The sequence below is a fragment of the Balaenoptera borealis genome (assembly GCF_965194805.1).
Source record: "Balaenoptera borealis genome assembly, chromosome: 16".
Taxonomy (NCBI): Eukaryota; Metazoa; Chordata; class Mammalia; order Artiodactyla; family Balaenopteridae; genus Balaenoptera; species Balaenoptera borealis.
Genome location: NC_138872.1, coordinates 50904968 through 50930440, shown reverse-complemented (window position 1 = coordinate 50930440; position 25473 = coordinate 50904968). Strand labels below are relative to the sequence as shown.

General features: G+C 62.8%; 1 protein-coding gene across 5 annotated transcripts in view; it reads right to left on the bottom strand.

Moving 5' to 3' along the window:
* Positions 1 to 23951, bottom strand: part of CACNA1H (calcium voltage-gated channel subunit alpha1 H) — a 63786-nt gene extending 39835 nt beyond the window's left edge. For 2 of the 5 annotated variants that reach the window (XM_082361061.1, XM_082361059.1), the window contains exon 1: positions 23442 to 23951. In XM_082361061.1, coding sequence (XP_082217187.1) covers positions 23442 to 23733 — 292 coding nt within the window. In that variant the 5' untranslated portion in view covers positions 23734 to 23951. The remainder of the gene's footprint in view (positions 1 to 23441) is intronic. The other 3 variants (XM_082361062.1, XM_082361060.1, XM_082361063.1) reach the window with 3 other exon arrangements.
* Between the last annotated feature and the right edge of the window lie 1522 nt (positions 23952 to 25473).

Here is a 25473-nt window from a genome sequence, read left to right as displayed (position 1 = left end):
GGGGTATGGAACAGGAGAACGGCCCCTCAAGGCTGAGGTCAGGTACCCTGGAGTCCCTCCCGCCCCACCACAGATGGGACCAGACACCTTCGCCACCAGCCCCCAGGGCACCTTTCCAAACTTTCTGGTGGTCAAGATTCCCCCAGGATCTTGGGTAAAAATGGATAGAGCTGGGATGCCAGGTGTCCAGCCTCGGCCCTGCCTCTGTTATTAACAGCAGTGACATTTTAAAAAGAAGACCCAAACCCTAAGAAAGCCAATTTCAAAATGAAAGTAACTGGACCTGGGCTCATTGTCCCAGTACTGCTGTCTCCCCGCACTTCCCAAGGCCGCTGCCCCTCCAGGGCCACCGGGTGCCCCGCTGCTCCCCCTCCCCCCAGCACCTGACCCTGACATTTACACACTACCGCCACCACTGGCATCCTTGGAGATCCTGCCCAAAGTTCAGGGCCGGTGGTCCCCTGCTGTGTGGGGCTGGGGGGTGGGGGTTGGACAGAACAGAGCACAGTCCTGACCATGGGTCAGAGTCACGTTTACCTCAAGTGTGAGGGTCATGTTCTGGCCCAGGTCGCGGTCACCTTCCCCGCCTGGATACCCCCATGGGCCGTTCCCTCTCACTCGAGACCCCTCCTGGCCCCGGCCCCCAGCCCTCCCTGGAGTGAGCTGAATTGTGTCCCCTCCTAATTCATACACTACCCCCAGGACCTCAGAATGTGATTGTATTTGTAGATGAACCTGTAAAGAAGTGATGAAGGTAAAATGAGATCATTAGGGTGGGTTTTAATGCCATCTGACTGTGCCTTATAAAAAGAGGAGATTGGGACACAGATACCTACAGAAGGAAGGCCACGTGAGGACAGAGGAGACTGCCCTTTACTAGCCTAGAGAGAGGCGCCTCGGGAGAAACCAGCCCTATCTTGGACGTCCAGCCTCCAGGACTGGGAGGAAATAAACATCTGTTGTTTGAGCTGCCCTATCTGTGGTGCTTTGTCACAGTCACCCCGTGCAGACAAATACACCAAGTGCCACCACATACTTGGGAGACTCTTCGTGTCCCCTGGTTGGTCCTGCCTCAACCCCTGGCTGGGAGCTCCTGGGCGGGGGGGGGGGGGGGGCATGGCCATGATGCCCTGTCCCATGAGATCCATTAGTTGGGTGAAGAGACTTGGCGTAGTGGCTTGGGGGGGAGGGGGTTTCTGGTTGCCCAGATAGACAGCTGGACCTTAGGGACTCCCCTGCTGTGGGGGGCCCTCCCATGTCCCCTCCCAACACCGAAGTTTTCCCAGTGGATAAACCAAGGCTCAGGGCACGTCACCTACCAGGTCACAGAGAACCCAGGCCCAGTGGACACTCAACCCTGTGTCCCTCATCCCAAGCTCTTGTGTCTGGAATCATCCCCAGACACACAGACTTGGTCCCTGCTTCCCGCTGCCTATGACTGGGGGCCACCTGCCCCACTGAAGACCCCACCCTTGGCCTCCCAGAGCAGCTGGGCCAGCAGTCTCTGGTGTGGCCCCCACCCATCCCCTCCCCACCCTCAGTGCCAAGGCTGCCTTCCCCTCATCCCACAGGAAGTCCCAGCAGCTTGGCTCACACACACAGAGAGGGCTCCCTGTGCTGCCGGAGGCAGAGGTGGCCGACCGCCGACTCTGCAGGTACAGGCCCCCAGACCCAACAGAGACCCAACCCAGGCAGGCCGCACACAGCTGGGCCCTCAGAGCTTCCAGAAAAGCCACCAGCACAGGCAGGTGGGGTCTGGGGCCGTGGCGTTTCCAAAACATCAGCACGTGCTCAGCCCGGGACCCCCAGCACCCCCACACCCCGAGACTAGGGAGGGAGACATTCGGATGGGGGACGGGATGGCACTGCAAGCTCCATCAGACGCTAATTAGAGCTCCGTGTGTGTGTGTGTGTGTGTGTGTGTGTGTGTGTGTGTGTGTGTGTGTGTGTATGTGTGTGTGTGTGTGTGTGGCGCACGCTCAACACCATCAAAGGGGCGGGCCCCAGCACAAACATTTCAAATGGCACGGTATTTGCATTTAATGGGTTGAAATTCTTTAAGCTAAGAACCCAACTGAGCCATTATGTTGGCCAATTTGCAGGGAAGTGGAAAGCACCAAATGGGAGCCCACAAATGGGGCATGCCACTTGACCAGAGGGGCAGCGGCCCAGCCACAGGGGCATCATCCCCTGGACAGCCAACAGGATGTCCCTGAAGCATGGCAGCCCCAGGCCAGGTGTAGACAGAGGACCCAGGGGCACAGCCCAGGCTGTGCGGGGCGGGGATGATGGGGCAATGGGGAGGACCCAGACCCTTTGTGACACAGGAAGTGGGACACACCTGCGTGATGTGACCTCCTGGGTCCAGTCCCAGTAAGTCTGTTGCCTGCAATACCCATCTACCTTCCTACCTTGGGAAGACTCCTATCCATCCCTCAAAACCCATGCCGAGGGCTCTTCCTCCAGGAAGTTTCCTGAACTAGCCGAAGAGCTCCTCTGCCTCACTCAATCTTCTACTGAGCACCTACTGTGTGTAGGGACTACTCCAGGTCCTTGGACCAAGTGAACAGACAGGGGCAGCCTGCCTGGAGCCAGGCAGAGGACAGTGAACAGGTGATGCATCGAGCAGCTACATGTGCCAGCAAGGCGATCCATCTGGGGGCACTCCAGCCCCAGCCCAGGCCTGTGGTGGGAGTGGGTGGGGGATGCCAGAGCAGCAGGGACAGGAGGGCCCAGGCAGGCAGAATGGGGGCCAATGACACCAAGTCATTGAGGCAACCCCTCCTGACCACACTCCTCACCCGCCCCCACAGCATCGGACAATGAAGAGCAAGGGTCCTGTGGGACACCCCCTCCCCACCCCACAACTGGGGCTTCATGGGGTGCACACACACCTTCTGGGGGATGAGGGGCCCTCCTGGGCCTCCTCAGAGCACACCCTGCTCACCCCCCCAGTTAAGGGCGGTCCCTCGGGAGACCCCTGCACACAGCAGACCCCTCGGGAGACCCCTGCACACAACAGACTTCAAGTGGTAGGTACACTTGTGCACACAGCAGGGGTAGGGCCTTACTCCCAGTGGGATCACACACTCAGCAGGACCTCAAATTATAATATGCGGGGCTTGGATTTAGGCCTGTGCGCACAGTAGGAATTCACGCTCAATGGATTATGCACACAGTAGGGTCTCACATCAGGTGGGGCTGTGGACAGAAACTATGCACACAGTAGGGCCCTTGTCCTCTGAGTCACGAACGAAGGGGAGCCTCATTAGGACAGGCATGTGTGCAGACATACATGCATGGACCATGCGCACAGGAGGCCCTGGTCCCGTGCCCCACCTCCCACAACAAGCTGGTGGCCGGACTGGTGGGGGTGACCAACTTCCACCAGCTGCCACCTGCCCAGCAGCCCCGACCGCAGACCTGGGCCTGGGGAGCTCACAGCCGTGCAGCGCGCTGATTCGCCCATCCTGGCTCCCCTCCAGCCACCCGCATCTGCATCGATCCCTTAATGACTCGATCCATTATGTTGGAGCAGAATTCTTGGAAACTGGCAGGAAAAGGAAGGCTTCTGTCAATCGCCTGAGTCATTTTTTTTTAAACCAACAATGGGGTGCCTCTCCCCTCCCCCGCACAGCGGGCTGTCCACTCTCACTGCTGCCACTGTCGCCACACATCCAGGAAGGGGCTGGTGCCCCTGCAGGGAGAGGGGGCCACAGGTGTGGGTGGGGAGGGGCCGTGGGTACAGTGGGGCAGGGGCTGCAGATGCAGTGGGGGAGGGGCCTGATGTTGCCTCATCTGCAACGCGGGGACCCCAATGGCGCCCCCACCAAGAAGAGGACCTTCAGAAGGAGCCTGGAGAATTCTCCCTCAGGTAAGCACTGCTGCCCTAGGCTGGCTGTCCCTGGTGGGGCAGGGGCCCACCCCTCCCTCGCTGGCGCTCCCGGGCACGCGGAGCAGAGGATCGGCTGTTCCTGGTTCTTCCATCAGGCCAGGCGGTCAAGAGACCTGCAAAACCCTAAAATGGCCCTTTTCTGGATGAATTTTTACATTTCAGAAAATACAGACAGGGCTTCCCTGGTGGCGCAGTGGTTGAGAATTTGCCTGCCAATGCAGGGGACGCGGGTTCGAGCCATGGTCTGGGATCCCACATGCCGCGGAGCAACTAGGCCCATGAGCCACAACTACTGAGCCTGCGTGTCTGGAGCCTGTGCTCCGCAACAAGAGAGGCCGCGATAGTGAGAGGCCCGCGCACTGCGATGAAGAGTGGCTCCCGCTTGCCACAACTAGAGAAAGCCCTCGCACAGAAACTAAGACCCAACACAGCCAAAAATAAATAAATAAATAATTTTTAAAAAAAAGAAAGAAAATACAGACATTTTTCATAAAAGGAAATGCTATGTTAATAACTAATGAGTTTATTATTGTTTTAAATGAATGACTAAACAGCAATTTCTAAATCTCTTCAACTCTAAATTCCAAGAAGATAAACAGCAAGACAGAACCCCATCGCAGAAACTCCCTGGGGGCCTCAATTAATCACAAGGCCCTGGAGTTCGGGAACCTCTGTTTCAGGGTCTGAAGAACAGGGCAGCCGGCACACCCCAGGGTCTGGGTGCCCCACCATGCCAGTGGCTCCCACCCTCTGAAGGATGTCCCCTCCCCACCCCTGCCACCTGCAAGGTCCCCCCAACACCCCCCCCCCAACAGGGGGCTTCATTCTGGGCCCACTGGGCTCGCCACCCCCAGGTCCTGGACCCGCTGCCTCTCATGAATTCCCTATGGCGCCCTGCCCCTCCACAGGCTACCCCTGGGTTCCTACCCGCCCCAGGAACAAACACGCCCCAACACCCACAGGGGACAGAAGCATTTCCGGCCACACAAAGGCCCATTCCCACACCCAGTGTGGGTCAGTGGCCCCACCCTGTGCGCCCCCAGGTCCCCCCTTCCTGCATCTGCCCAAGGCCTGAGCAGGTCACCACAGGGCTGGCTGGGGCCCAGAGTATCCCAGATGTACCCCCACCCGGCCACCCAGGGCTCAGCAGGCCTCTCTTCGGGGAACAAAGCCCACCCTTCCCACAGGTGGACCCTCCCGGGGCAGGGACCCCCACAGCCCGCCCTGTCCCCACAAGGCTACGTCTGTCTCCGGGGCTACAGGAAGCCCCAGCGGAGGACGCCGGGCGCTTTCATAATAAATCCTTTAATTAGGAAATCCCCGAGCTCCCAGCACGCGGGTCACCTGCTGCTCCCATGTCTCGGATTCCTGCCATGAGCCGGCGCCACGTGCTGCCGGGGGGAGGTGGACCAGGCCCCAATGCAGGGACGGGGGCTTGGAGGGTGGCCTGGGGGGCCTGGCAGAGCCTGGGGTTGCAGAAGCAGCCCCGGGGGGTGTCCTTCGTACTCCGACACTGAAGGTACGTCTTGGAGCCCCTCTCCCATTTCTGGAAGCTTCCATGAGGCCAAGGATCAGGGGTGTGAGGGTTTGGAATTTGGCAGCTGGCTCTGGATGGGGTGGACCTGGGGCCTGCGGCCAGCAGGTGGGCTGAGGGGGGGCTCGCTGCCTGGAGGGGCAGCTGTGGGGTCTGCAAAGCCTCCAGAAGGCCAGGACTGGCTCCCCCAGCCCAGATGGCCTTTCCAAGAAAAGCTGTCACCAGCCCCCCAGTTTGGACCTCACCCTCATACCCCTCTATGACCTCGTGGACACCTGATGCCCCACACTGGCCCACGCAGCCCCTCAGGCCCCCAGACCCCAGGGTGACCACATGCTGCCTTCTGCAGCATGATGGGTACGCTGGGCCCAGTGCCCTCCCAGCGGTAAGTTCCCACGAGTAGCAAGCATGTCACAGGCACCCCAAGGAAGGGGACACCACGGCGACAAAGATGAAATACACAGGCTCACACAGGAGACAAGAGCAGGCGCTTAATGGGGTCCCCCGCCAGCAGAGGGGTCCTGGCCCGGAGCCTGCCAACCCCCTGCCCAGCCCCCTCCACAGAGGATGTGCGGGAGGGACGTCAGAAGGGGTCCAAACCCGGTCGGCACGGCAACCAGGAAGCTAGCCTGGCCTTAACCAGATTGTTAAGGCTGGTGAAAGAAATGTATTTTCTAATTAAAGTGGGAGAAATGACATTGATCCTGGCGCCGTCGTTAACAAGGTGGGGGGACCTGGGTCGGGGTTGATGCAGGCTTGCTTTCCCCAACCAGGTTCCCCTCCTGTGCCTCCCCCCGTTTCTCCATTTACTCTCTTTTACAGTAAAACTCAGACGAGGCCACAGCTGAGTCTGCCTGGCCTCAGATTCCTCACAACTCCTAGAGAAAGGCCCAGAAGGCGTGGGGAGGGGGCCGCCCTTCGTGGAGGGCGGGTGGTGCCCAGCTGACGGTGCAGAGACGGCCGTCCAGGAAGCCACCAGGGGGCTGGCGGGGGGGTCCAGAGGCCAGTCCCCCACCCATGCCCACCAGGCAGCTGGAGCACGTTGGAGGTGGGAGGCGCCTGGGAGGGGTGAGGTGGGGGGGGGCACTGTCTCTTCGGCCCGGCCTCCAGAGCTCTGCAGATAAACAGTCTAAATTAGGAATTAAAACACTGCTTGCTCCCACCAGCCCGGCCGTATTTCAAACGTGCAGAAAACACCCCGGCCTCCTCCTGGAGCCCCAAACTTCCCAAAGTGGTTCTGCAGGATTGGGCCACGCAGAGGGGAGCAGGTCAAACACCGCACAACCCGCTCACCCCAGGCCAGGGCCAGGCTGAACTGGCACAGAGCGGGGGCTGGGACCCCAGCCCACAGCAGAGTCATGCCATCCTGCGAGCCCCTGAGAAGGAAGCTGGGCACACGGCAGGCATGGGGACCCTGCAGCTGTCGATGGGGGTGGGGTGGGGGTGTGTGTGCAGCTCTGGGAACGTTGAACACCCTCCCCACCGCCCCGACCCTGGCCCCGGGAGAGGCCTTGGTGTGTGCTGGGCAAGGACGTCCACCCTCAAGCACTGCCTGGGGCCCCGTGGAGGGCAGGGTTGCACCCCCGCCCCGAACTCCAGGGCTCGCCTCCCCCAGCTTCCTGCCCACCCACTCCCAGGGGGACTGCGGGGGGTGGGCCTGCCTGGAACTGGGTGCAGCCCTGGGACAGAGCGCGCTCCGCGGTGGAATTCCAGGCATCAGACATTCATCAGAACTTAGGGGCTCATTCCTGAATTCCAGCCGCCAGGCATGGGGCCAGAGGCTGCCCGCTCCACTGTGGGTCAGCCTGTGGGCCAAGAGGCTGGTCCAGAGGACGCCACCTTCCTGACGGGGTCCGGGGAGATGACGTAGGACCAAGGCCCAGGTGGGAGGAGGTGGCATGTCGGGAGCTGGGAGGGCCAAATAGCAATGAAGCGTTGGGGGGGTCCCCTGAGAGCCCCTCCCCCTGCACAGTGCCCTCTGCACAGCCACCATCTGGGTCTGCCCCAGGCCAGGGAGGAGATGTTTCCCTGGGGTGTCCGCTGCCACGGGGGCTGTTCCAATCTCTGAACTGACACCCCCACACGGACCACGTGTCTGGGGAACAGTGGCTGAGAGATCTGCCTACTCTAGCAGCACGCAGAGGAAGTCACTGGCCAGTCACGGGGGCACCTCGGGCCCGTCGCCCCCCCTCCACCCAGCCAGCAGACATGAGCTCGGCCACACCTCAGGCCACAGCTACTGTGAGAGTGACAGAGGGCCTGGGGGGCCGACCCGCAGAACCCAGATGGCCAGAGTGGACACTGGGCATCTGACCCAAACACCATCCAGCTGGCCTCTGCCCTGTCCCGCCTTGGGCTGGGAGGGCCCGCAGAGCCCCCTGGAGACACCCCTCCACAGGCTGTTCACCCAATGTCTCTGCTTGGACGCCCCAGCCATGAGGGAGGCATGGCCGCCCAGCCCTCCTGCCTCTGGTCAGCACCTCCACCAACCGGTGAGATGACATTCCTTCCAGAAGGAAACCTGACATTGCCGGAGCAGTTGAACTAAGACCTCAGTGGCCACACAGAGGAATGGGGGCCCCGCACACCCTGGGCACTGCTGGGTAACGAATGGGGTGTGGATGGCTCCGTGCGGGGCCGCGGTCACTCCAGGCATTAACCTGTCTGGCTCGGGGACTCCGGGGAGCAGAGCAGGAGCACATGGTCAGGAGGGGACTGCTGTGTGACGAGCCCAGGGTGGCTACAAACTCCAGGGGACAACCCTCCAATCCAACAGCTGACCCTCGGCCTGTGGTGTCAGCCCAGGGAGGGGACACCCTGTGTGTGAGATGGCCTGGCAGTGAGCACAAGACACCACTCAAGCTTCGGGGTCTCGCCCTCCGCCTGTCCCTCCGTCCACCTGCCGCCACTCACCGGAGGAACTGGAACAATTTCCAGACCCCACTCCACCACCCAGGACCCCATGAGGCTGTAGCCCTGTTCTCAGGGAGGGACCCCAGCCTCCTCTCCTCTCAGAACAAATGTCCCGTGGCCCCTGCCTCCCCTCCACCAGGGCCCCATGGGGCTGTGGCACAGGACAAGCATAGCTCCGTGGGCCTTGTTTCAGGTCTGTGGTTCAGACCCTCACCGGCCAGGTGCTTCAGAGTGGGGTGCTGCCAGGGGCCCCAAGGCTAGCAGCAGAGGGCTAACCAAGGGGTTGTGGCTGGAGGCACCCACGTGGGTCGGGGACCACTTGTCGGGAGGGTGTGGGGGAAGCTCCCCTCTGAAAGAGCTCTGTCTCATGCCCCAGGGGGGCTGCCTGGGTCTCAGAAAGACCAGAGAACCCCAGAGATGAAGGCAGGGCCCAGCCAGTGCCTGGGGGCCTCTGGGGAGGTGCTATGGGCAGAGTGGCCTCCCCTGGAAATTCCTATGTTGAAGCCTAGCCCGCAGGACCTCAGAATGTGGCTGTATTTGGAGCTGGGATCTTTAGAGAGATAAAGTAAAACGAGGTCACTGGGGACTTCCCTGGTGGCACAGTGGTTAAGAATCCGCCTGCCAATGCAGGGGACACGGGTTTGAGCCTTGGTCCGGGAAGATCCCACATGCCGCGGAGCAACTAAGCCTGTGTACCGCAACTACTGAGCCTGCGCTCTAGAGCTCGTGAGCCACAGCTACTGAGCCTGCGTGCCACAGCTACTGAAGCTCGTGTGCTTAGAGCCCATGCTCCACGAGAGAAGCTACCGCAATGAGAAGCCCGCTCGCCGCAACTAGAGAAAGCCCGTGCGCAGCAACGAAGACCCAACGCAGCCAAAAATAAAATAAATTTCTTAAAAAAAAAGAAAGAAAAAAAAGAGGTCACTGGGTTGGACCCTAATCCAGACCATGTCCTTGTAAGAAAAGATCAGGACCAACACGCACAGAAGGTCACCATGTGAGAACACAGGGAGAAGACAGCGACAGGCCTCAGGAGAAACCAGCCCTGCCCACGCCCTGCTCTCGACGTCCAGAAACATGCTTGTGTGGTTTAAACTGCCCCGTCTGTGATGTTTTGTCATGGCCACCTGAGCAGGATAATTCAGAAGGCACGGCTCAGGGTGTCCCAAACGCCCTGGAACAAGGCAGCTCCAGACTAAGGGGGTGAGGGAGGGTGTGCTCAGTTCGAGGGGTTTGGTGCCCCCAGCAGACCCCTGAGCTAGTGTTGGAAGGGCTCTCAGGGTAATCGGGGTCCACAGACATGCTGGGCATCACCCTGACAGGGACCCTGTTCTCACCCCACTGCTATCAGGGCTCTGTGGAGACCACCTCCTCCGGGAAGCCCTCCCCACCTACAGCTATGGGGGGCGACCAGGGGAAGGGCCACCTGCCTCCTAGCCAGCACCTACTTGGGCAGTTGCAAGGTGCCCAACAGCCACGGGAGAGAGACCCCAAACCCCAAGTCCAATAGCCTCCCCATCCAGGCTGGTGGGGGGGTCCACAATGCATCCCAGCATGGCTGACCCTGTCCTAGATCCGGGCCCCCAGGGAGACAGCAGGACCACTGAGAGTGGGATACATGCACTTCCCATCCCCACGCCAGCACCTGTCACACAGTAGTGCCTCAAATACTCGAGCAGGAGGAACAAAACAGGAGGGTCTTTGATGCCCACTGCAGACGCCCACCGCATGCAGCCCCGGGCATCAGGCTGGCATCCGAGCAGACCAGACCACATGGATTCCTGAGAGTGGGCTGAGGGTGTGGACGGTCACCGAGGGATCCTTCCCATCACGTGACAGGGTGGACTCCACCTTCACCTCCCACCGCACACCCCGGGCTTCTGGTCCATTGCTCGGGTACAGGAGCCCATGCTCCTGCTAGAACGTCCTCTCTTCACCAGGCCTGGGGCAGACAGAGGCATGGGTACTGGCCCTGGGGCCCCAGGCTGCCTGGGAATGAGGCAGCTCCCGGCCATGAGCGCTCCACTCGCTGGTCTCCCTGGTATTCAATGAGCACCTACTGGTGCCAGCCCCCCGGGCACCGCACACACACTGGACCAAGCAAAGATCCGACCCTCCATGGCTTCTAACAAAACGCCAAACGCCACGGGCTCTGGCGCCTCCGTTAGAATTCTGAGTCTGGGGAACCCTAGGGATGGCCCTTGTTAAGAGGTAGGACGGCGGGCAGTAGGGACACCCTGCAGACAGGCGTCCGAGGCGCTGGGTGGGGGGCCAAGGGGTCTCTAGTCCTGGAGCAGCCCTCAATGTGCTAAATCGCTTTATGTAACTCAGGCCAAGCCGGTAAACCAGGAGCCCGGCTGGGGATTAGTGACAGGCGTTGCCACGGCAACCTGATTAGTCGGAAACATGTCGTGTTTGGGAGCACGGCTTGAGTCTCGCGCAGAGGTAAAAGGAAACCCCAGAGATTCATTAGCAACAGGTTCCCATGGCAACCGCGCCAAACTCATTAATAATTTTTTTTTATTCCTGGTGTGGGTGTTGAAATTCTCCAGAGGGCTGATGGAGGGACAGATGCCGGGCAAACACACACCAGCTACTCCCACCCACAGCCTGGCACTACCCGGCCCAGGGCTCGGCGCCACCCCACCCGTGTGCCCGCCTGTGCGCCAGGATGCGCAGTGACTGGCAGGCCACGTGGTTCCGACGGCCCTGCCTGGAAGGTCCATCGAAGGGAGATCCAGATCAGAAGGGCTGCTCAACCCAGGAGGCCACCAAGACCCCTCTTCTGCCCGCCTCCCAGGGGGATGCCCTGGGAGCATCTTTGGGAGGTCAGGCGGGCAAGTCCTGCTCACTTGGTGGGCTCAGGCACGGGCTGGGTGTGGTGTCTGGAGCCCAAAGGCTGCTTTCTTGGGGACTACCGTGAAGGCCGCTGCAGACCCACTGGCTCAGAGACCCAAGTCCAGGGCGCAAAGGAGTAGGAAGTAGGCAATGTTTCGGAAAATGCTTTGGCATCTCAAGCAATCTGATGCGGTTCCGCATAACCAGGCAATTCCGCTCCTGGGTACATGCCCAACAGAACTTGGACACAACTGCTCACAGCAGCCCCACTCACAGCAGCTGAAAGGTGCAAACAGCCACGTCCACCGACGGGTGAACAAGGAGCACAACGTCCCACCGCATCAGCCCTAAAAGGAGTGACGCACCATCACACTACAGCCTGGATGAGTCCTGAGGACACACACTCAGTGAAGGACGCCAGACACACAAGGTCACTTATGTGAGATTCCATTTCTGTGAAACATCCAGAGCAGGCACACCCAGAGACAGAATGCAGGCCAGTGGGCGCCAGGGGCTGGGGGAGGGAGTTGACTGCTGATGGGGACGGGGTCTCCTTTTGGGGTGATGAAAAAGTTCCAAAATTGACTGTAGTAATAGTTGCACAACTCTGACTATAACAAAGACCACTGAATGGTGCGCTTTATGTGAGTGTACATCTCAACAAAACTAAAAGAAAGTGGGCGCCTAGGTCAGCCTGCCTTGAGCTCCAAATCCTGGGGGCCATGCAGGGATCCACTCTGACCCTCAGTTTCCTCATCCGTAGACAAAACTCGGGTGCTGAAGTTCCCCCCACAAGGGCTGAGACAGAGTGAAGGGCTCCCCACGGCAAATGTGGTAAGCCTCTTCACCACTGTTCCTCCGCCCCAAGGTCAGAGGTGAGCAGGTGCCTGACCCAAAGGCCCCTTCAATCTGCTGCGTGCAGAAACGTGACCCAGAGCCCAGCATGGCCTTCCAGGGCGAGGGACATCCTGGGAAGGACCTGGCCACCCCATCCTGGCCACACTGAGTGGCCTGCCTGCCCCGAGACCTGGTGACACCTGAGTGAGAAAACACACAAACGCGGGGAATCCCTATCACTCAGTCCAGGTTGCTCGGTTTGAATCGGGGGATGGGACACATGGCCTGGTGGCATCTGCGGGACGGCCGAGGAGTGGTCGCATCATAGGAAAGTGACAATGGGTGACGAGGGGCCCCAAGGCCTGTTCTGAGCCCCTCACGCCCCACGAGGGTGAGGGAAGCAAAAACGTGGCCAGTCACCCACTTGGGAGCCACACCGAGGAAGGGGCAGGTCAAGCCCCGAACCTCAGGAAGGAAGAGAAACCCCAGGAGGCAGGGTGCGGTGCAGACGGCCCCGGGCCCTGGAGCCAGGTTGGGGGTGGTGAGCATACTCTCAGGAGGAGCACGGCTCCCCAGACACCCCCCTTCTCTCTGCCCCGGTGCCCAGGCGCCCCCCTCCCCAACACCGATGCCCAGGAGTCTGCTGGACTGTGACCCTCGCTGAACGGAGCGGGGGAGGGGAGGTTGAGGCCAGACCCCCTTCCCTGAGGGCACCTGCTTCTGCCTGCAGGTCCCTGAGCTGGTTCTGCCCTCCCCTCCTGTTCCAGCGACCCAGATTTCGATGGTAGGTTTTTTAATGGCTCTGGAACAGCAAGGAAAGAATGCCAGGAAGCCCAGCTTCTAAAACGTAAACCTGCAGCCCAGGGATGTGCTTCGTGAAGCTTTGCCCAGGTCCACTGGATGGCCGATCCTGACACTGCTTCTAGCTTCTAGAACATTCCTCAGGACAATGGTGCCCACCCCCTGCCCCTGCCTCCAAGCACTCGCAGTACTGCGCTCTGCGAATGGGGGGCTAGGTGGGGTCCTTCCCAGAAACCCTGTGTCTCCACACTTGGCCAGCCTCCTTCCCCCTCAGTCCCACCCCAGATGGCCCGCCCACCTGCTGCTAGCTCTCATGTCTCCCGCCCCCACAGGGGGCCCACCCTGCACTCCCTGCCCCCTCCACGGTCTGCACCCCTGTGTGGGGCGTCCTTCAAGTCCTGGAACCCCCACTGAACCACATGACCCTGAGACCAGCGCCTGGAGGGCGCTCCCACAGACCCGGAGCACCGGGCCCGCCACGCCCGAGGCACAGCACACGCTGGCCAATGCGGCTGGTCACGGGGACGTGGCTGGTCACGGGGACGCAGCAGGCCCATTCCGTGGCCAGAGCCGGGCGGCTGCCCTGCCAGCAGGACCCGGGACATGTCCTCGTCCATCTCGACGAGGCGCTAATGCAGGCTGACTCATCAGACTGCGGCCGCCTGGCGGCTGCTTGAAAGACAAAGGGACGCATGGGGTGAGAGCTACATGGCACGCACCTGGCTGGGAGAGGCCATCGCCACCCTTGCACCTTCCCGCAGGCTCCCAGGCTCGCTCCCGACCCTGTGGCAGGCGGGGCCATGGCTTCAGAAAGCAGTGGGCACATGTCAGCGGCTCCGTGGACCCTCCCGGCTTCCCCCTTCTCAGGAGAGCACCCGAGGCACTCCTAGGCCCCGAGACTATGTCCACATCAGCTGCCCCCCACACCTGTCTCCTTGCCTCTACGCCACATCCCTGACCCCCACCACCCTTCAGACAGGCACCTCGGGGCCCACCCCCACTGCTCACGCCCACCCGCCTCGGCCTGCATGCCCCAGTCCTGGCAGACCATCACCCAAGCCCGGCCGTAGTCAGCCTCAGCCCTAGCAAAGCCTGGGTCTCATCTGTCTGCGTGTCCACTGCCTCCCCCCCGCAACCCGCCACCTCCGCAGCCAAGCACAGCCCCAGAGCCCTGAACAGGCCAGAGCGGGTCCCCAGCTGGGAATCTGGCCCATCGCCCGCTGGCCATCCCTGCTGCGCCCTGCAGGACGCCCTGGGCCCAGCCAAGGGTCTCAGATCAGAGTCAGGTAAGGCTGCACACCAGGGGCTCCCTCTACAGCCGCTGCACTCGAATTACCCCCAGGAGCAGCAGGAAAGCCCCCAAAAGCCCCCAACAGCATAGGGTTATTGGCTGAGTGAGGGTCCCAGACTCCCGCAGGGACAGGACCACGTCAGCCTCCATCCGGCAAAAAAGCGCCTGAAGGCCCACATCGTGGATGGACACCTCCTCAGGGAAAGCCCCCAGCAACCCCAGAGACACAACCGATCGAGGTCTGACCAGGCCGCCCTGGCGACGAGGCCTCCAAATGACCAATTTCATGGCTGGTTTTCCCTCTCCCCAGGAGGCCCTTTTCCTCGTGGAGAGGCAGACCCCGGGTGGCTGACGTGGTTTATCCCAGCAGGGCCGCCTCCCACCAGCCTGTCCCCACCTCCTGCCTCTCCCTCTGGGGGGACAGCAGGGGGCAAGCCCGGGTGTGCGAGCCCAGGTGTGTGAGCCCAGGTGTGTGAGCTAGGGAGGTGCCCCCGAAACAAAGCACCACAGACTGGGGGAGCTTACACTACAGGAATTCTTCCTGTCATGGTCCAGAGGCCAGGAGTCCGAGATGAGGGTATCAGCAGGCTGATCCTTCTGCGGGCTGAGAGGGCGGATCCATCCAGGCCTCTCCCGGCCTCTGGTGGCTTCAGGAGCCCTGGGCTTCCTGGGCGTGTGGCTACCTCACCCCGTGTCTACCTCTACCTTCACGCGGCTTCTCCCTGCACCCGTGTCAGCTCCTCTTAGGAGGAAACCATCATCAGCTTGAGAGCCCACCCCAGCCCAATCTGACCTCATCCTCACTTGACCGCAACTGCAAAGACCCCACTTCCACGTGAGGTCACATTCTGAGGTCTGGGTGGACATGAATTGGGGGGCACACTCCAGCCAGTGCACTAGCCTACACGTGTCAGTTTGTGAGGACGATGGGCACACCCACAGCCACACCCTGGATACTGCACCCCCATCCCTGACACTCTGTCCACCCTAAGTGCCCACCCTGCCTGCTCCGGCTGCTCCTGCCCCCCCCGCCCCGCCACTGGCCTGGCTGCTCTGCCGGGGCCTGCAACGATGCCCCAAGTATAGAGCAAGGGGCCCCAATGCTGCCGCCCTCACGTCTGTTTTTCTCCGTTCCCTTCAGGGGCTCCCCACAGCCAGAAAGGACCTGACCCCACCCCACCCCCGGGCCAGCACTGAGGGCAGAGCCCAGGGTGTGCACACAGCTCCAGAGGCCTGGCCTGCTCCACTCGGGGCTCAGGGGACGTGGGTGTCCTGACCCACTGACAGGTGGGAACCTCCTTATAGTCACAGGAACCACCAAGATCAAGGCCAAGACAGGCAGCGTCTGGCCCCAGACCTCCAGGGGTGCCCAGGTGGGGCTCAGAGGTCACCCTACAGGCGCCAAGTGGGAGACCTGGGCCTGGCACCTGAGAACCTGAGGGGGAAGCTCCATCCATAGGTACTGCCCAAAAGCCATCAGTGGCCAGAGGAGGCCCAGAGAAGTCCACGAAAGCCTCTCCCCCAAGGAGCCCAGGCCCACCAGCCCAGCTCCTTGGGCATCCTCCTCCCACAGGAGACAGAGGCACTCAGGCCACAGTCCAGTAGATGGTCCCCAGCTGCCTGACCTCCCCCTGGGCAGGTGTGGATGGGGGTGCCCAGCTGGCACTGACTGCCCACAAACAACCACAATTAGAGGTGTCAAGGGGCACAGGCCTGCCCCTCAAATCAGAAAACCGAGGTCCAGGAGGCAACCCCATCCACCAAGGCCCCTCAGCTTTGGGGTGGTGACCCTAGTGGCCCCAGCACTTAGGTACAATGGGGCCCCAGCCTCTGACACCCTGACAGCGCCCAGAGCCCACCGCTGCTTTGCTGCATCAGGCTTCAGGGACACAAATTCGGCCCACCTCAGAAGCTCTACCACCTTCTGGAAAATCCCCCAGCCTCTCCCTCCCTCCATTAACGCATCCGACTCTGCACACCCTCTGTGTGGGCTGGGGCTGGGGGACCCCGGACCACTGCCAGACCTGGGGAGGGGGCTGTGTCCCTGTCAGGCCTCTGGAACCTCTGCTGCGAGACCCTCTCACCAGCCCGGCTAAACTGGACTAGGCCCTTCACCCCTCAAACCAGGGTGCCCAGTGAACCCTGCTCTGTCAGTGATGGAAAAGGAAGAGGTGACACGAGGGAGAAACCAAGGCACGTGAGGGGCCACCACCCAGGCTGAGGGAGGGGCCACGAGACCCTCTTCCTGTGACCAGGAGACCCCAGAAATCCCAGAGGTCCCAGCCTAACCTCCCGGCGGGGGGAGGGTGGTCACTGACGTCAGGGGCCTTGCCCCCTGAAGAGGCGTCAGGGTGCCCCCACCACAGTCCTCAGGCCAGCGAGGGCCCGAAACACGATCACCCCCAGCCGGGGGCTCCACCGGGTGCAGGTGGGGAGCAGAGAGAGGCCACTGCAGCCCAGAAAAGGGGCGCTGTCCCTGCTGCACCAGTGCCCTGACCTCACCTGGAGGCCAGCCGCACAGGGGCACTGGCAGAGCCCAGAACAGGGAGAGGACAGTGTGACCAAGCGGGCCGGCCGCCGCCTGCCAGGTCTCTTGGCAACGGTGCCAAGTCGGGCTTTGCCCAGTTCCAGGCAGTGGACACGGCCCATGCCCACCTAAGAAGACTGGCCTGTCCCCCAGGTTCAAGCAGGTCAGGGGCTGCTGGCCTCCTTCCTGCACCTGCCACCCTGCACGCCAGCCCTGAGCATCACTGCCCGCCCGGCCCACCTCGCCCAGCCCCAAGCATCTCACTAACATCAGCTCCCTACGTGCCTGAGAGGTTCAGGCAACCGTGCTGGACGCCGAGGCTGAGGCCTGGCCGGGGCCCCATGCAGGAGGGAGAGCTGACCCCAGACAGGGCTGGGGGCACACCTGCATCGGTTGAGACACAGCGGGGGTAGGGGGACAGTCTCACCCAGACAGCCCCTGTGGAGGGGGTTCTGGGTCCTCTCTCTGCCAGATCTGCGCCCAACTTTGGCAAAGAGAGAAGCTATGGGTGAGATTGAGGTGGGGGCTGCTCTGGGACACGGCCTTGGTCCTTGTCAGCATCCCACTTAGGAAGAGGGGTACTCCCGGAACCTCTGAAGTCTGCACGCATCCAAGAGCTGCTCAGGGTCATGGAGAGGCAGGTTGCTCACACCACGATGCCGCCTGTTCCCCACGGGTCCCGGGGAGCACAGAGATGGCAACGTCCCCACCGCATGCTCTAATTGAGCACATTCATCAACTGTCCCCACTAATCAGGGCTCAGGGCTCTGCCAGCACCACCGACACCCTGCTCCTCCCAGCAGCAGAGGAGCAAGCATCCCAGAAGCAGAGGACACCGGGGTCCTCCCACCTGTCTGCTGGGCCACACGGGGCCGCACAGCCTTGCCTGCCCTGGAGGAGAGTGTGTGTGTGCGTGTGTGTGTGTGTGTGTGTGTGTGTTGGGTGTTCGCTGGGGCCCTCCTTAACAAAATGACAACGAGCCGCTACTCACTATGTGAAGACAACGCAGCCAAGCAGCCCCCATCTGTCATCCGCGGCAGGCGCAGAGCTCTGGCTCTGGGGACGGTGCCCGAACTCGCTGCCAACTCGCAAGGGCTGGGCTGCTTCTCTCCAAGACCTGTCCTCCCCAGGCGCTCCCCCATCTCCGCCCAGGGAGCCGGGCCCTAAATCACTCCTGCGGCTGCCAGGATGGGCGCCTGAGGCCCACGTGACTCAGAGGTGTTCCCAGTTCTGTCAAAGCTAACCGTTGAGGGGAGGAGAGAGCAACTGGTCTTTTGTGTCACTGAGTTAAATACCCACTTGCAAGAAGGAGAGAAAAGAAAATATTCCTAACTCAGCCGCAACAGCTGCCACCCCTTCCCAGGCGGTCTCTGTGCGGGTGGAGGCGGGGACGCATGTGCAACACTCGTATAAAAGAAGGTAACGCGTTTCCCGCCCGACCTTGACGGCTGGGGCCAAGGTCTAGACTCTGGAGCCAGAGACAGGCTGCTTGGACTCATCCCTCGAATGTTTGACAGGCTGGCCCATCCCCCACATTCCTTCACATCCTGACCCTGGAACCGGGAGCCGCTGCCTCTTCTGCCGCCCCAGGAAGGCGCGGGGAGCACCCAGACCACCTGTGAGCGCTCCACTGTGCCAGGGAGGGCGCCCGCAGCCTCCCGCAGTCAGGACAGAGTTTGGGTGGTCAGAATGTGACACCCACTGCTTCCACGAGCTTCCTTTGAAGGGGTGGCGCTGGCCATGTCCTCACCTCAGGCCTCTGCCCCTGAGGTGCCCTCCACCTGCCCTCTCCTGACTTCTCTCCAAACCTGGTCCCAACACAGACCCTCCGTCACAAGCCCCAACCCCAGGTGGAGGCAGACCCACTCCCTGAGCCTCCAGGCCAGCCCATCACCCGCCCACCATGCTCACAGGCCTTTCCTGGGTCTCCCTCCCCACGACCCACCCTACCCCTCCTCCCCCTCACCTCACACACACCCCCCACCTGCTCCAGCTGCAGGGACACATTCTACCCGCCTCAGGGCCTTTGCACATGCCATTCCTCTGCCTGGGACACCCCTGTTCCACGTCCACCCGCCTCCAGCTCTCCTCTCTCCACAGATCCCTGTGTCCATCAAGCAGCGTCTCCCTGACTCCCAGCCCCCAACAGCCTCCATCTGGCCCACCCAACCCACCCACCCAAGTACCCCCACCACAATCAGGATAGCCTCGCCGGGCACATGGTGGAAGCTGGCCGAGTCCCAGCGTGGGCCTGCTGGGAGAACCTGGTGGGCCCAGCATAGATCTCAGGACAGGAGAGGCTTGTATAGCGAGGCCACCCCATAGCAAGTGTTTGCAGGAGCCCCCACCCCGCTCTGCACCGCTCTCCCCACCCCCACAACATTCCCAGGGTCCAGCTGGGCAGCAGATGTGGGGGCGGGGGCCACACTCAGCCTCACCATGCCACACACACAGGGCACTTAATCAGCACTTACTGGCCTCTGCCTACTAATCAGGCCACCAGTAAGCTGGAGGGACACCAACTGTCTGCCCAGATCAGGGCTCTGTGGGTGCCTGGGTGGGGAATGGCTAGAAGTCCAGGCTGCTGGGGAGGAGGTGCAGGGGGCTCAGCCAGGACGCTTCCTGGGCAGTCTAATGACACTGAACGTGACACGGACACAGCCAGCGCCCTCCTGGGCAGACAATTCCCAGTTCACACGAATTCCCCCTTCTATACCCCCCTGCCCCAAGGCCTTCCTGTTCCTTCTCATATCCACCCAAACAGCCCAACCCAGCCTCACCTCCTCCAGGAAGCCCTCCTGAACACATAAGCCAAGAGGATGACACATCACAGCCCTGCTCTAAACTCAGGGTCCAATGGGAGCTCAGGCCCATGTCCAGGGACCACAGAAGCAGCCACCCCAGGGATGGGGCTCCCCCCACCCCACCTCCTGCAGGTGCTCAGAGATCCGCCACTCCACTGTTGCCCTCCCCAGTTGTCAGGAAAATGCCCCTCCCCAGGAAGCTTCCCTACCATAGACTCCTATCTCCACTGCTGGGGGTGTCTTTACTTCCACTCCCCTCCCCACCCCAGGGCATGACATAGGCCCTCGGAGCGTGGGGTGCGGGGCAGATCCAGAGACACACGGACACACAGACACACGTACTGCAACTCCTTTCCTTTCCAGTCAGAGGAAGTCGGGGCGGCCTCATCCGCCCCAGAGCCCCGGGGAGCCCAGAGCCCCTTCAGACACATGAGTCTGGCCAGCCTAGGGCCGCGAGGCTCCCTGTCTAGGCACCGCGGCCCAGGAACTCCAGGTCCAGAGAAACAAACACACACTAGCGTCAAGATGAGGGGCCCAGGAACAGGTACTGGGGGGCAGGGGGTGTGGGCTCAGAGGAGGGAGTGCCCCCGGGCCTGTGCCCACACAGTGCTCAGGGGTCACGGCCACAGGGTCAGGAGGCTGAGAAGGACACAAGACTTCTGCTCATGTCCAGTCTGTGGGGCCAGAGGGGGCTGTGGGGGGCAGGTGAGGGCAGGTGGTGGCCCACCCTTTTCCGCATCAATGCCCTGTGTGTCCTCGCTGAGGCGCCCATGCCCGCCAGGAGCCCAGGTGCAGGCAGCAACCACAGAGCGAGCGGCATGACAGTTTGGGGCATTGATTTTTACAAAATGCCTTCAAAGACCTGGATGCATCAGCCTCACCTCCCTGCCGGGCCGGGCTCACCCAGCTCTGTCCTCCAGCAGCCGTGTGACCTTGTCATGTCCTTTGTCTTCTCTGAACCCTATGCTCAGGGCATTCGGTGCCCATTCCCTGGGACACACCTCCTGGAGGCGTCCACCATCCCCAAGCCCCAAAGTGCCTCCTTGGCCACCTCTTAGTCCCTACGCACCCCAACGGGGCCACAGCCAGCCTCTGTGGCTCACGTGGTAACCGCGGCAGGGCCCCCTTCCCAGCCAGCACCACTGGGAGGCCCCTCCTGGCCTGGGTGCTGGGACGTGGCAGCTGCATCACAGGCAGCGCCAAGTCAGGAACCCCGGGGGAGCCCGGGCAGAACACAACCCAGCCTCTTGGGCTACAACACATAGATCCCACCCACCTTCCTCTATAAATAAACCTGTGTAGGAGAAACAGCACTCGCCCCAAAAGTTCTAGCACAATTATGTTTTCAAAAAGCAAACTAAATTATTATTGATAGGTGCTGTCCTTGGAAGCTCCTTTGCTGTGGATCGGGTATCCCTTAAGGCAATGACAGAACACGTGTTTATTTGTGTGGGGGGCGTCCACGCCGGGGTTCCGTAAAGTCCGAGACTTAAGTAAGGCCTCTTCCTGTGTTCCAACTGCCTATCTCATCCCTGTTCAGGGCTGGGCTCGGCGGACCAGCTGGGACTCTGCCAGCGTCCAGGGAGCGAGGAGCTGCTTTACGGAGTGTGGGTTCCCAGAGCAAACCCAATTATCCCATTTCCCTCTCCGAGTTTACCCTCCGCAGCAGGAAAGGCTCCAGGGAAGGATGGTGGGCGCCGCCAACATGACATCCACCTGCAGGGCGGGAGACCAAGGCCAAGGCGCACCCTCGGCCCCAGGACAGACAACACGCAGTCCCTAGAAAACCACAGGCCGCCCTCCAAGCTCCTGCCTCTCACAAGGCCGCCACTCCCGACTCCCAGGAATCTGAAGCACTCTGGAAAGCCTTGCTGAGGCCCACGGGCTTCCCCGAGGGGGCCAGTCCCCACCTGTCCAGGCGGGCTGGCTTATTTTAGGCTCTCCCTGCGGCCAAGGCACCCCAGCACCAGGGCCTGGCATCTGCTGCGGGTCAGCAGCCGTCCCCACACGCTGGGGGCCTGACAAGCTCACCCCACTCAACAGATGCAGCATTTCCACGGCCAGGCCAGAGTAAAATGATCCTGGGACCTGAGCTCCTCCACACCCCTGCCAGTCAGAAGGGATGCTCTCCCCTGGCTGAGAGCACTCCTCCTGCTGCTCGAAGCACCTTCTTGTTCCTGGAGTCATGAGGAGCCCAGGGACAGGGACACTGGCAGGTGGCCCAGCCAGTCCCATCCCCCACCCCCCTGGGCCTCACCCCACATGCGTGTGGCATCCCCCCACCTCCCCTGCACTAAGTAACACAAACAACCTTGTTAGACGTCCTTCAGGACGTAGCCCGCCAGGAACATCCAGAACACAGGGTCAGGCTGGAAGACTCCCTGGGCCAAGAGGGGACAGAGCAGCCAGACCAGGGGCTGTCAGGAAAGAGAAAGTGCAGGCCCGCTGGGATCCTTCCTTATCTGTTCTCTGCGTGTGCTTGGAAAAGACAGACATGCACGGAGGGCAGCCTCCAGTCCCAGGGCCTTAGGTCACCCACCCTATCCCCTACCACCTCACCCAGCCAGGCCACCTTCCCGCCAAAATGAGGTGGCCCGGAAATGGCCAGGGTTCTAGAGGGAAGACTGGCCTACAGCCACCCTGCAAGCTCAGCCTGGCAGCTGCTCCGGAGGAGGGGGTGCTGCCAAGCCCACCGAGGGGCTGCGGGACAAAGGCAGGCAGCGGAGCCTGCTGCCACACTGTGGCGGCGCCTGGGCCATCACCCTCTACCCAGGCCACAACGACCCCCTTCACAACCAGGGGGCTAACCTGACTCAACCCACGTTTGAATTTCAGAAAAGAAAAAAAAACGCGGTTTATTACTTTCCTGATACAAATTCCTCTTCGGTGTGATGTTTGTACAGTTAGACACACACAATAGGAAAAATATATACACGCATCGCTCATTCTGCCTGTCTCCTCCACACCAGACAAGGGAAGTTCACGTGCAAGGTCTCGCCCCTGTCAGCCTCCTCTCCTCAGCACCCCCACCGTGCTGTCACCCAATTCCTACAGGCCGGGGGTAGGGAATGCCTGGCGCCCACAGCCCAGCCACCTGGCAACAAGCTCCACAGGCCAGTGGGAGAACCAGCTGGGACACAGGGCCTGCTGACAGTCCCCAAAGGCCACCTGCTGGGGACCACCAGACTGCTACCTGCGTCCCAGAAATGCCCCCTACCCGACCAAGCTCTGATCTGGAACCTTCTGTGAAAGTCTGTGTCCATCTCACCAAGAGCAAAAAGGGGGAGCCCCTTCCTCTCCGGCTAGGGAAGCACTGGGAGAAGCGACACCAGTGTGCCCGAGTGCGGTGCCAACTGCCTCCCTGCCCCCCACCCCCCAGCTGCGCATGACTTAAATCAACCCCAACATCGAGTTCAGCCTGAAAAGGAGAGTTCACAACCAACGTCACTGCCTCTCTCCACGAAAAAGGACCAGCGAGAGCGCACCGCTTCCCGGCCCCCTAGGGTCTCCCATACTCTTCAAAGCGCAAGGAACAGGGTGAAAACTTTGCTCTCTTACTGAGGTCCCGCCGGCCTCCTCCTCCTCGCTAGGATCCTGCCTCAGGCCAGCGTTGTGCAAACCCAGACGGGAGAATTCCCTTCCTGACGGGCACCCATGGGGGCGCACGGAGTTCCGCCCACCACTCCCTGCCGACCCCGCTCCACTCCAAGCCCGCGGTGGCCTCGCCTCTTCTCTTCCACCCTCTCCGTCCCGAGCTGGCTGTGAAGCGGCAACACCCCATTCGTATCAAGAGAGTCACCCCCGCCGCCCCGCAAAGCGCGGCCCGGGGCCGCCTCTCTCGGAGGAGCGCTGCTCTCGCGCCCCTGCCTTGCGTCCCCCGCGCGCCCAGCCCGCGCTGAGACCAAAGAGCCCGAGCGTGGGAGGCACACGCGGAGCAGGTCCCGTGCCCCGGACCCCCATGTCCCGGATCCCCGCACCCCCGGCGGCCCGGGAAGGATATGGGTTACAGACCAGCCGGAGACACCAGCTGCGCGGCCGCGTGGTCTGCCCGAGGCAGAAAAAGACGGTGGCCGCCAGTGCCGGGTACGGGACGGGCTGCTCCTCGTCGGCGCCCAGCTCCGCGCCGCGCTCGGCCGCCGGGCTCTGGGGGGGCGACGCACCGGGCCTCGACCCCCGCTCCGCCTCTGGCCCCGGGGCCCCAGGGCTCGCCGGGGACGCCCCCGCCGCAGGGCCCGGGGCTGGCGCGCCCAGGGGCACTCGGACCTCGTCGGCCGCCTGCACGCTCTCTGTCATGGTAGCGGCGGGTAGCACCTGCGGGGGACAGCCGGTAACCGGGTCCCGAGAACAACACCCTCGCCCGCCTCGGGTGGAGCGGGTCCGCGGAAACAGCCACGGCCGCCGGGATGTCTTTGTCTTTTCTCATTAGAGACAAATGCGCCCCCCGCCCCCGCCCGTCCCCTCCCTCCGGCGAGGGCTGGGCGGCCCCTCCCCCACCGCCGGGGCGGGGGCAGGCGCCCCAGGGGCTCCCTCGCCGGCTGCCTCAAGTTGAAGAGGGTCCCGGCGCGCAGTGGGGCGCGCGTCCTCGCCGCGTCTCACCTCGCTCCGGCGGCCGGCGGCGTCCCCGCGGGCATCGCCCGGGCGGCGCGGTCACCGCGGACCCGGCACGGCGCTCGGCCCCGGCTGGAGCGCCGCAGCCCCCAGCCCGCGCCCCCGGCCCGCGCCCCCGGCCCGCCGGCTCCCGCTCCGGCTCCCGCTCCGGCTGGCCCGGCAGCGACGGCGGCAGCGGCCCGGCGCAGAGGGGTCCGCGGGGCGGACCGGCGCGGGGCGCGGGGGGCGCGAACCGGGCGGCGGGGCGGTGAACGATCCCAACGCCTGTCCGCACTCGGCGCAGGAAACTTCAGAGTGAGCTGCGGACTGGGTGGGGGCGGGGCGGGGCCGGGCCGGCGCGGGGGGCGGGGCCGGGCTGGGGGCTCGGGGAGGGGCCGCTCCGCCCAGAGGCGCGCGCGCGAGCCGCCCCTCCCCCGTCGCGGAGAGCGCCCCGCCCCCCACCCGGGAGGGCGGAGCTGGGCCCGCCCGAGCCCCCAACCGCGCCCCCACCCTCCCACTCCTAGCCCGCGGGGCGCCAGGGGGCGCTGGCGGAGAAGCTTGGCGGGGGCGGGGGAGTGGCGCCAGCGTCTTCCCTGCCCCCAACTGCGGGGGCGGCCGGAGCCGCGGAGGCCGGCCCTCCCCCTCCCCGCCGCAGGGCTCACCCCCTGCCCCTCCGCGCCGCGGGCGGGGGTCGGCGAGGGGGCGAGGCTGGCGGGCTTGGGCGGCGCGCTGAGGCCTTGACCGCGGGCGGCGTGGCCCTCCCCCTCCGCATGGGTGTCCTGGGTGTGACCGCGCGTGTGATGTGCTGCTGTATCCGTGGGTGGGATTCTGGGTGCTCGTGCATCCGCATCCCCCCAACACGCGCGCGCGCACACAAGCGCACCTACGGCAGCTTCTTTGAACTTGTCCCTCGCCCAGCCCCCTCCTGGACCGACCGAGACCTGTGGGACCCTGGGGAAGGGGCCAGACCCTCCCGCAGCCCCCCACTCTCACACTGAGACGAGGGACAGAGCACCTCCTCCTGTGCTCTGGGGTCCCTCCCGGCCCCTTGGCCCCTGAGGATCTGCCGGGCTTTCCACTTCCCCACGACCACAAGTCTGCTGGCTCCGGGTGTGACCTCACTCCTTCCAAGCCTACTCTCAGCGCTGGATAAAGAGCGGGGCGGCTGGTCCACACAGGCCGGCTCCTGGGGCCTCAGGCCTCACCAGTTGCTCGGGTGGATGGGTGGGTGGGAGGGCCCACGTGGGGACCCCCCAGACCTGGAGAGGCTCTGGCAAGGTCACTGCCAGCCCGGGCTTCACCACCTGCGCGGTGGCGCTGCAAAGAGTGCATCCAGAATGGGGTGGACATGCTGTTCGGGGAGAAGGGAAGGCCCCAGGAGGCCCTGTGCCCTCCTCCACCGCTGGGCCCTGGGGTGAGGAAGACAGGAAGGCAGGACCATGGCAG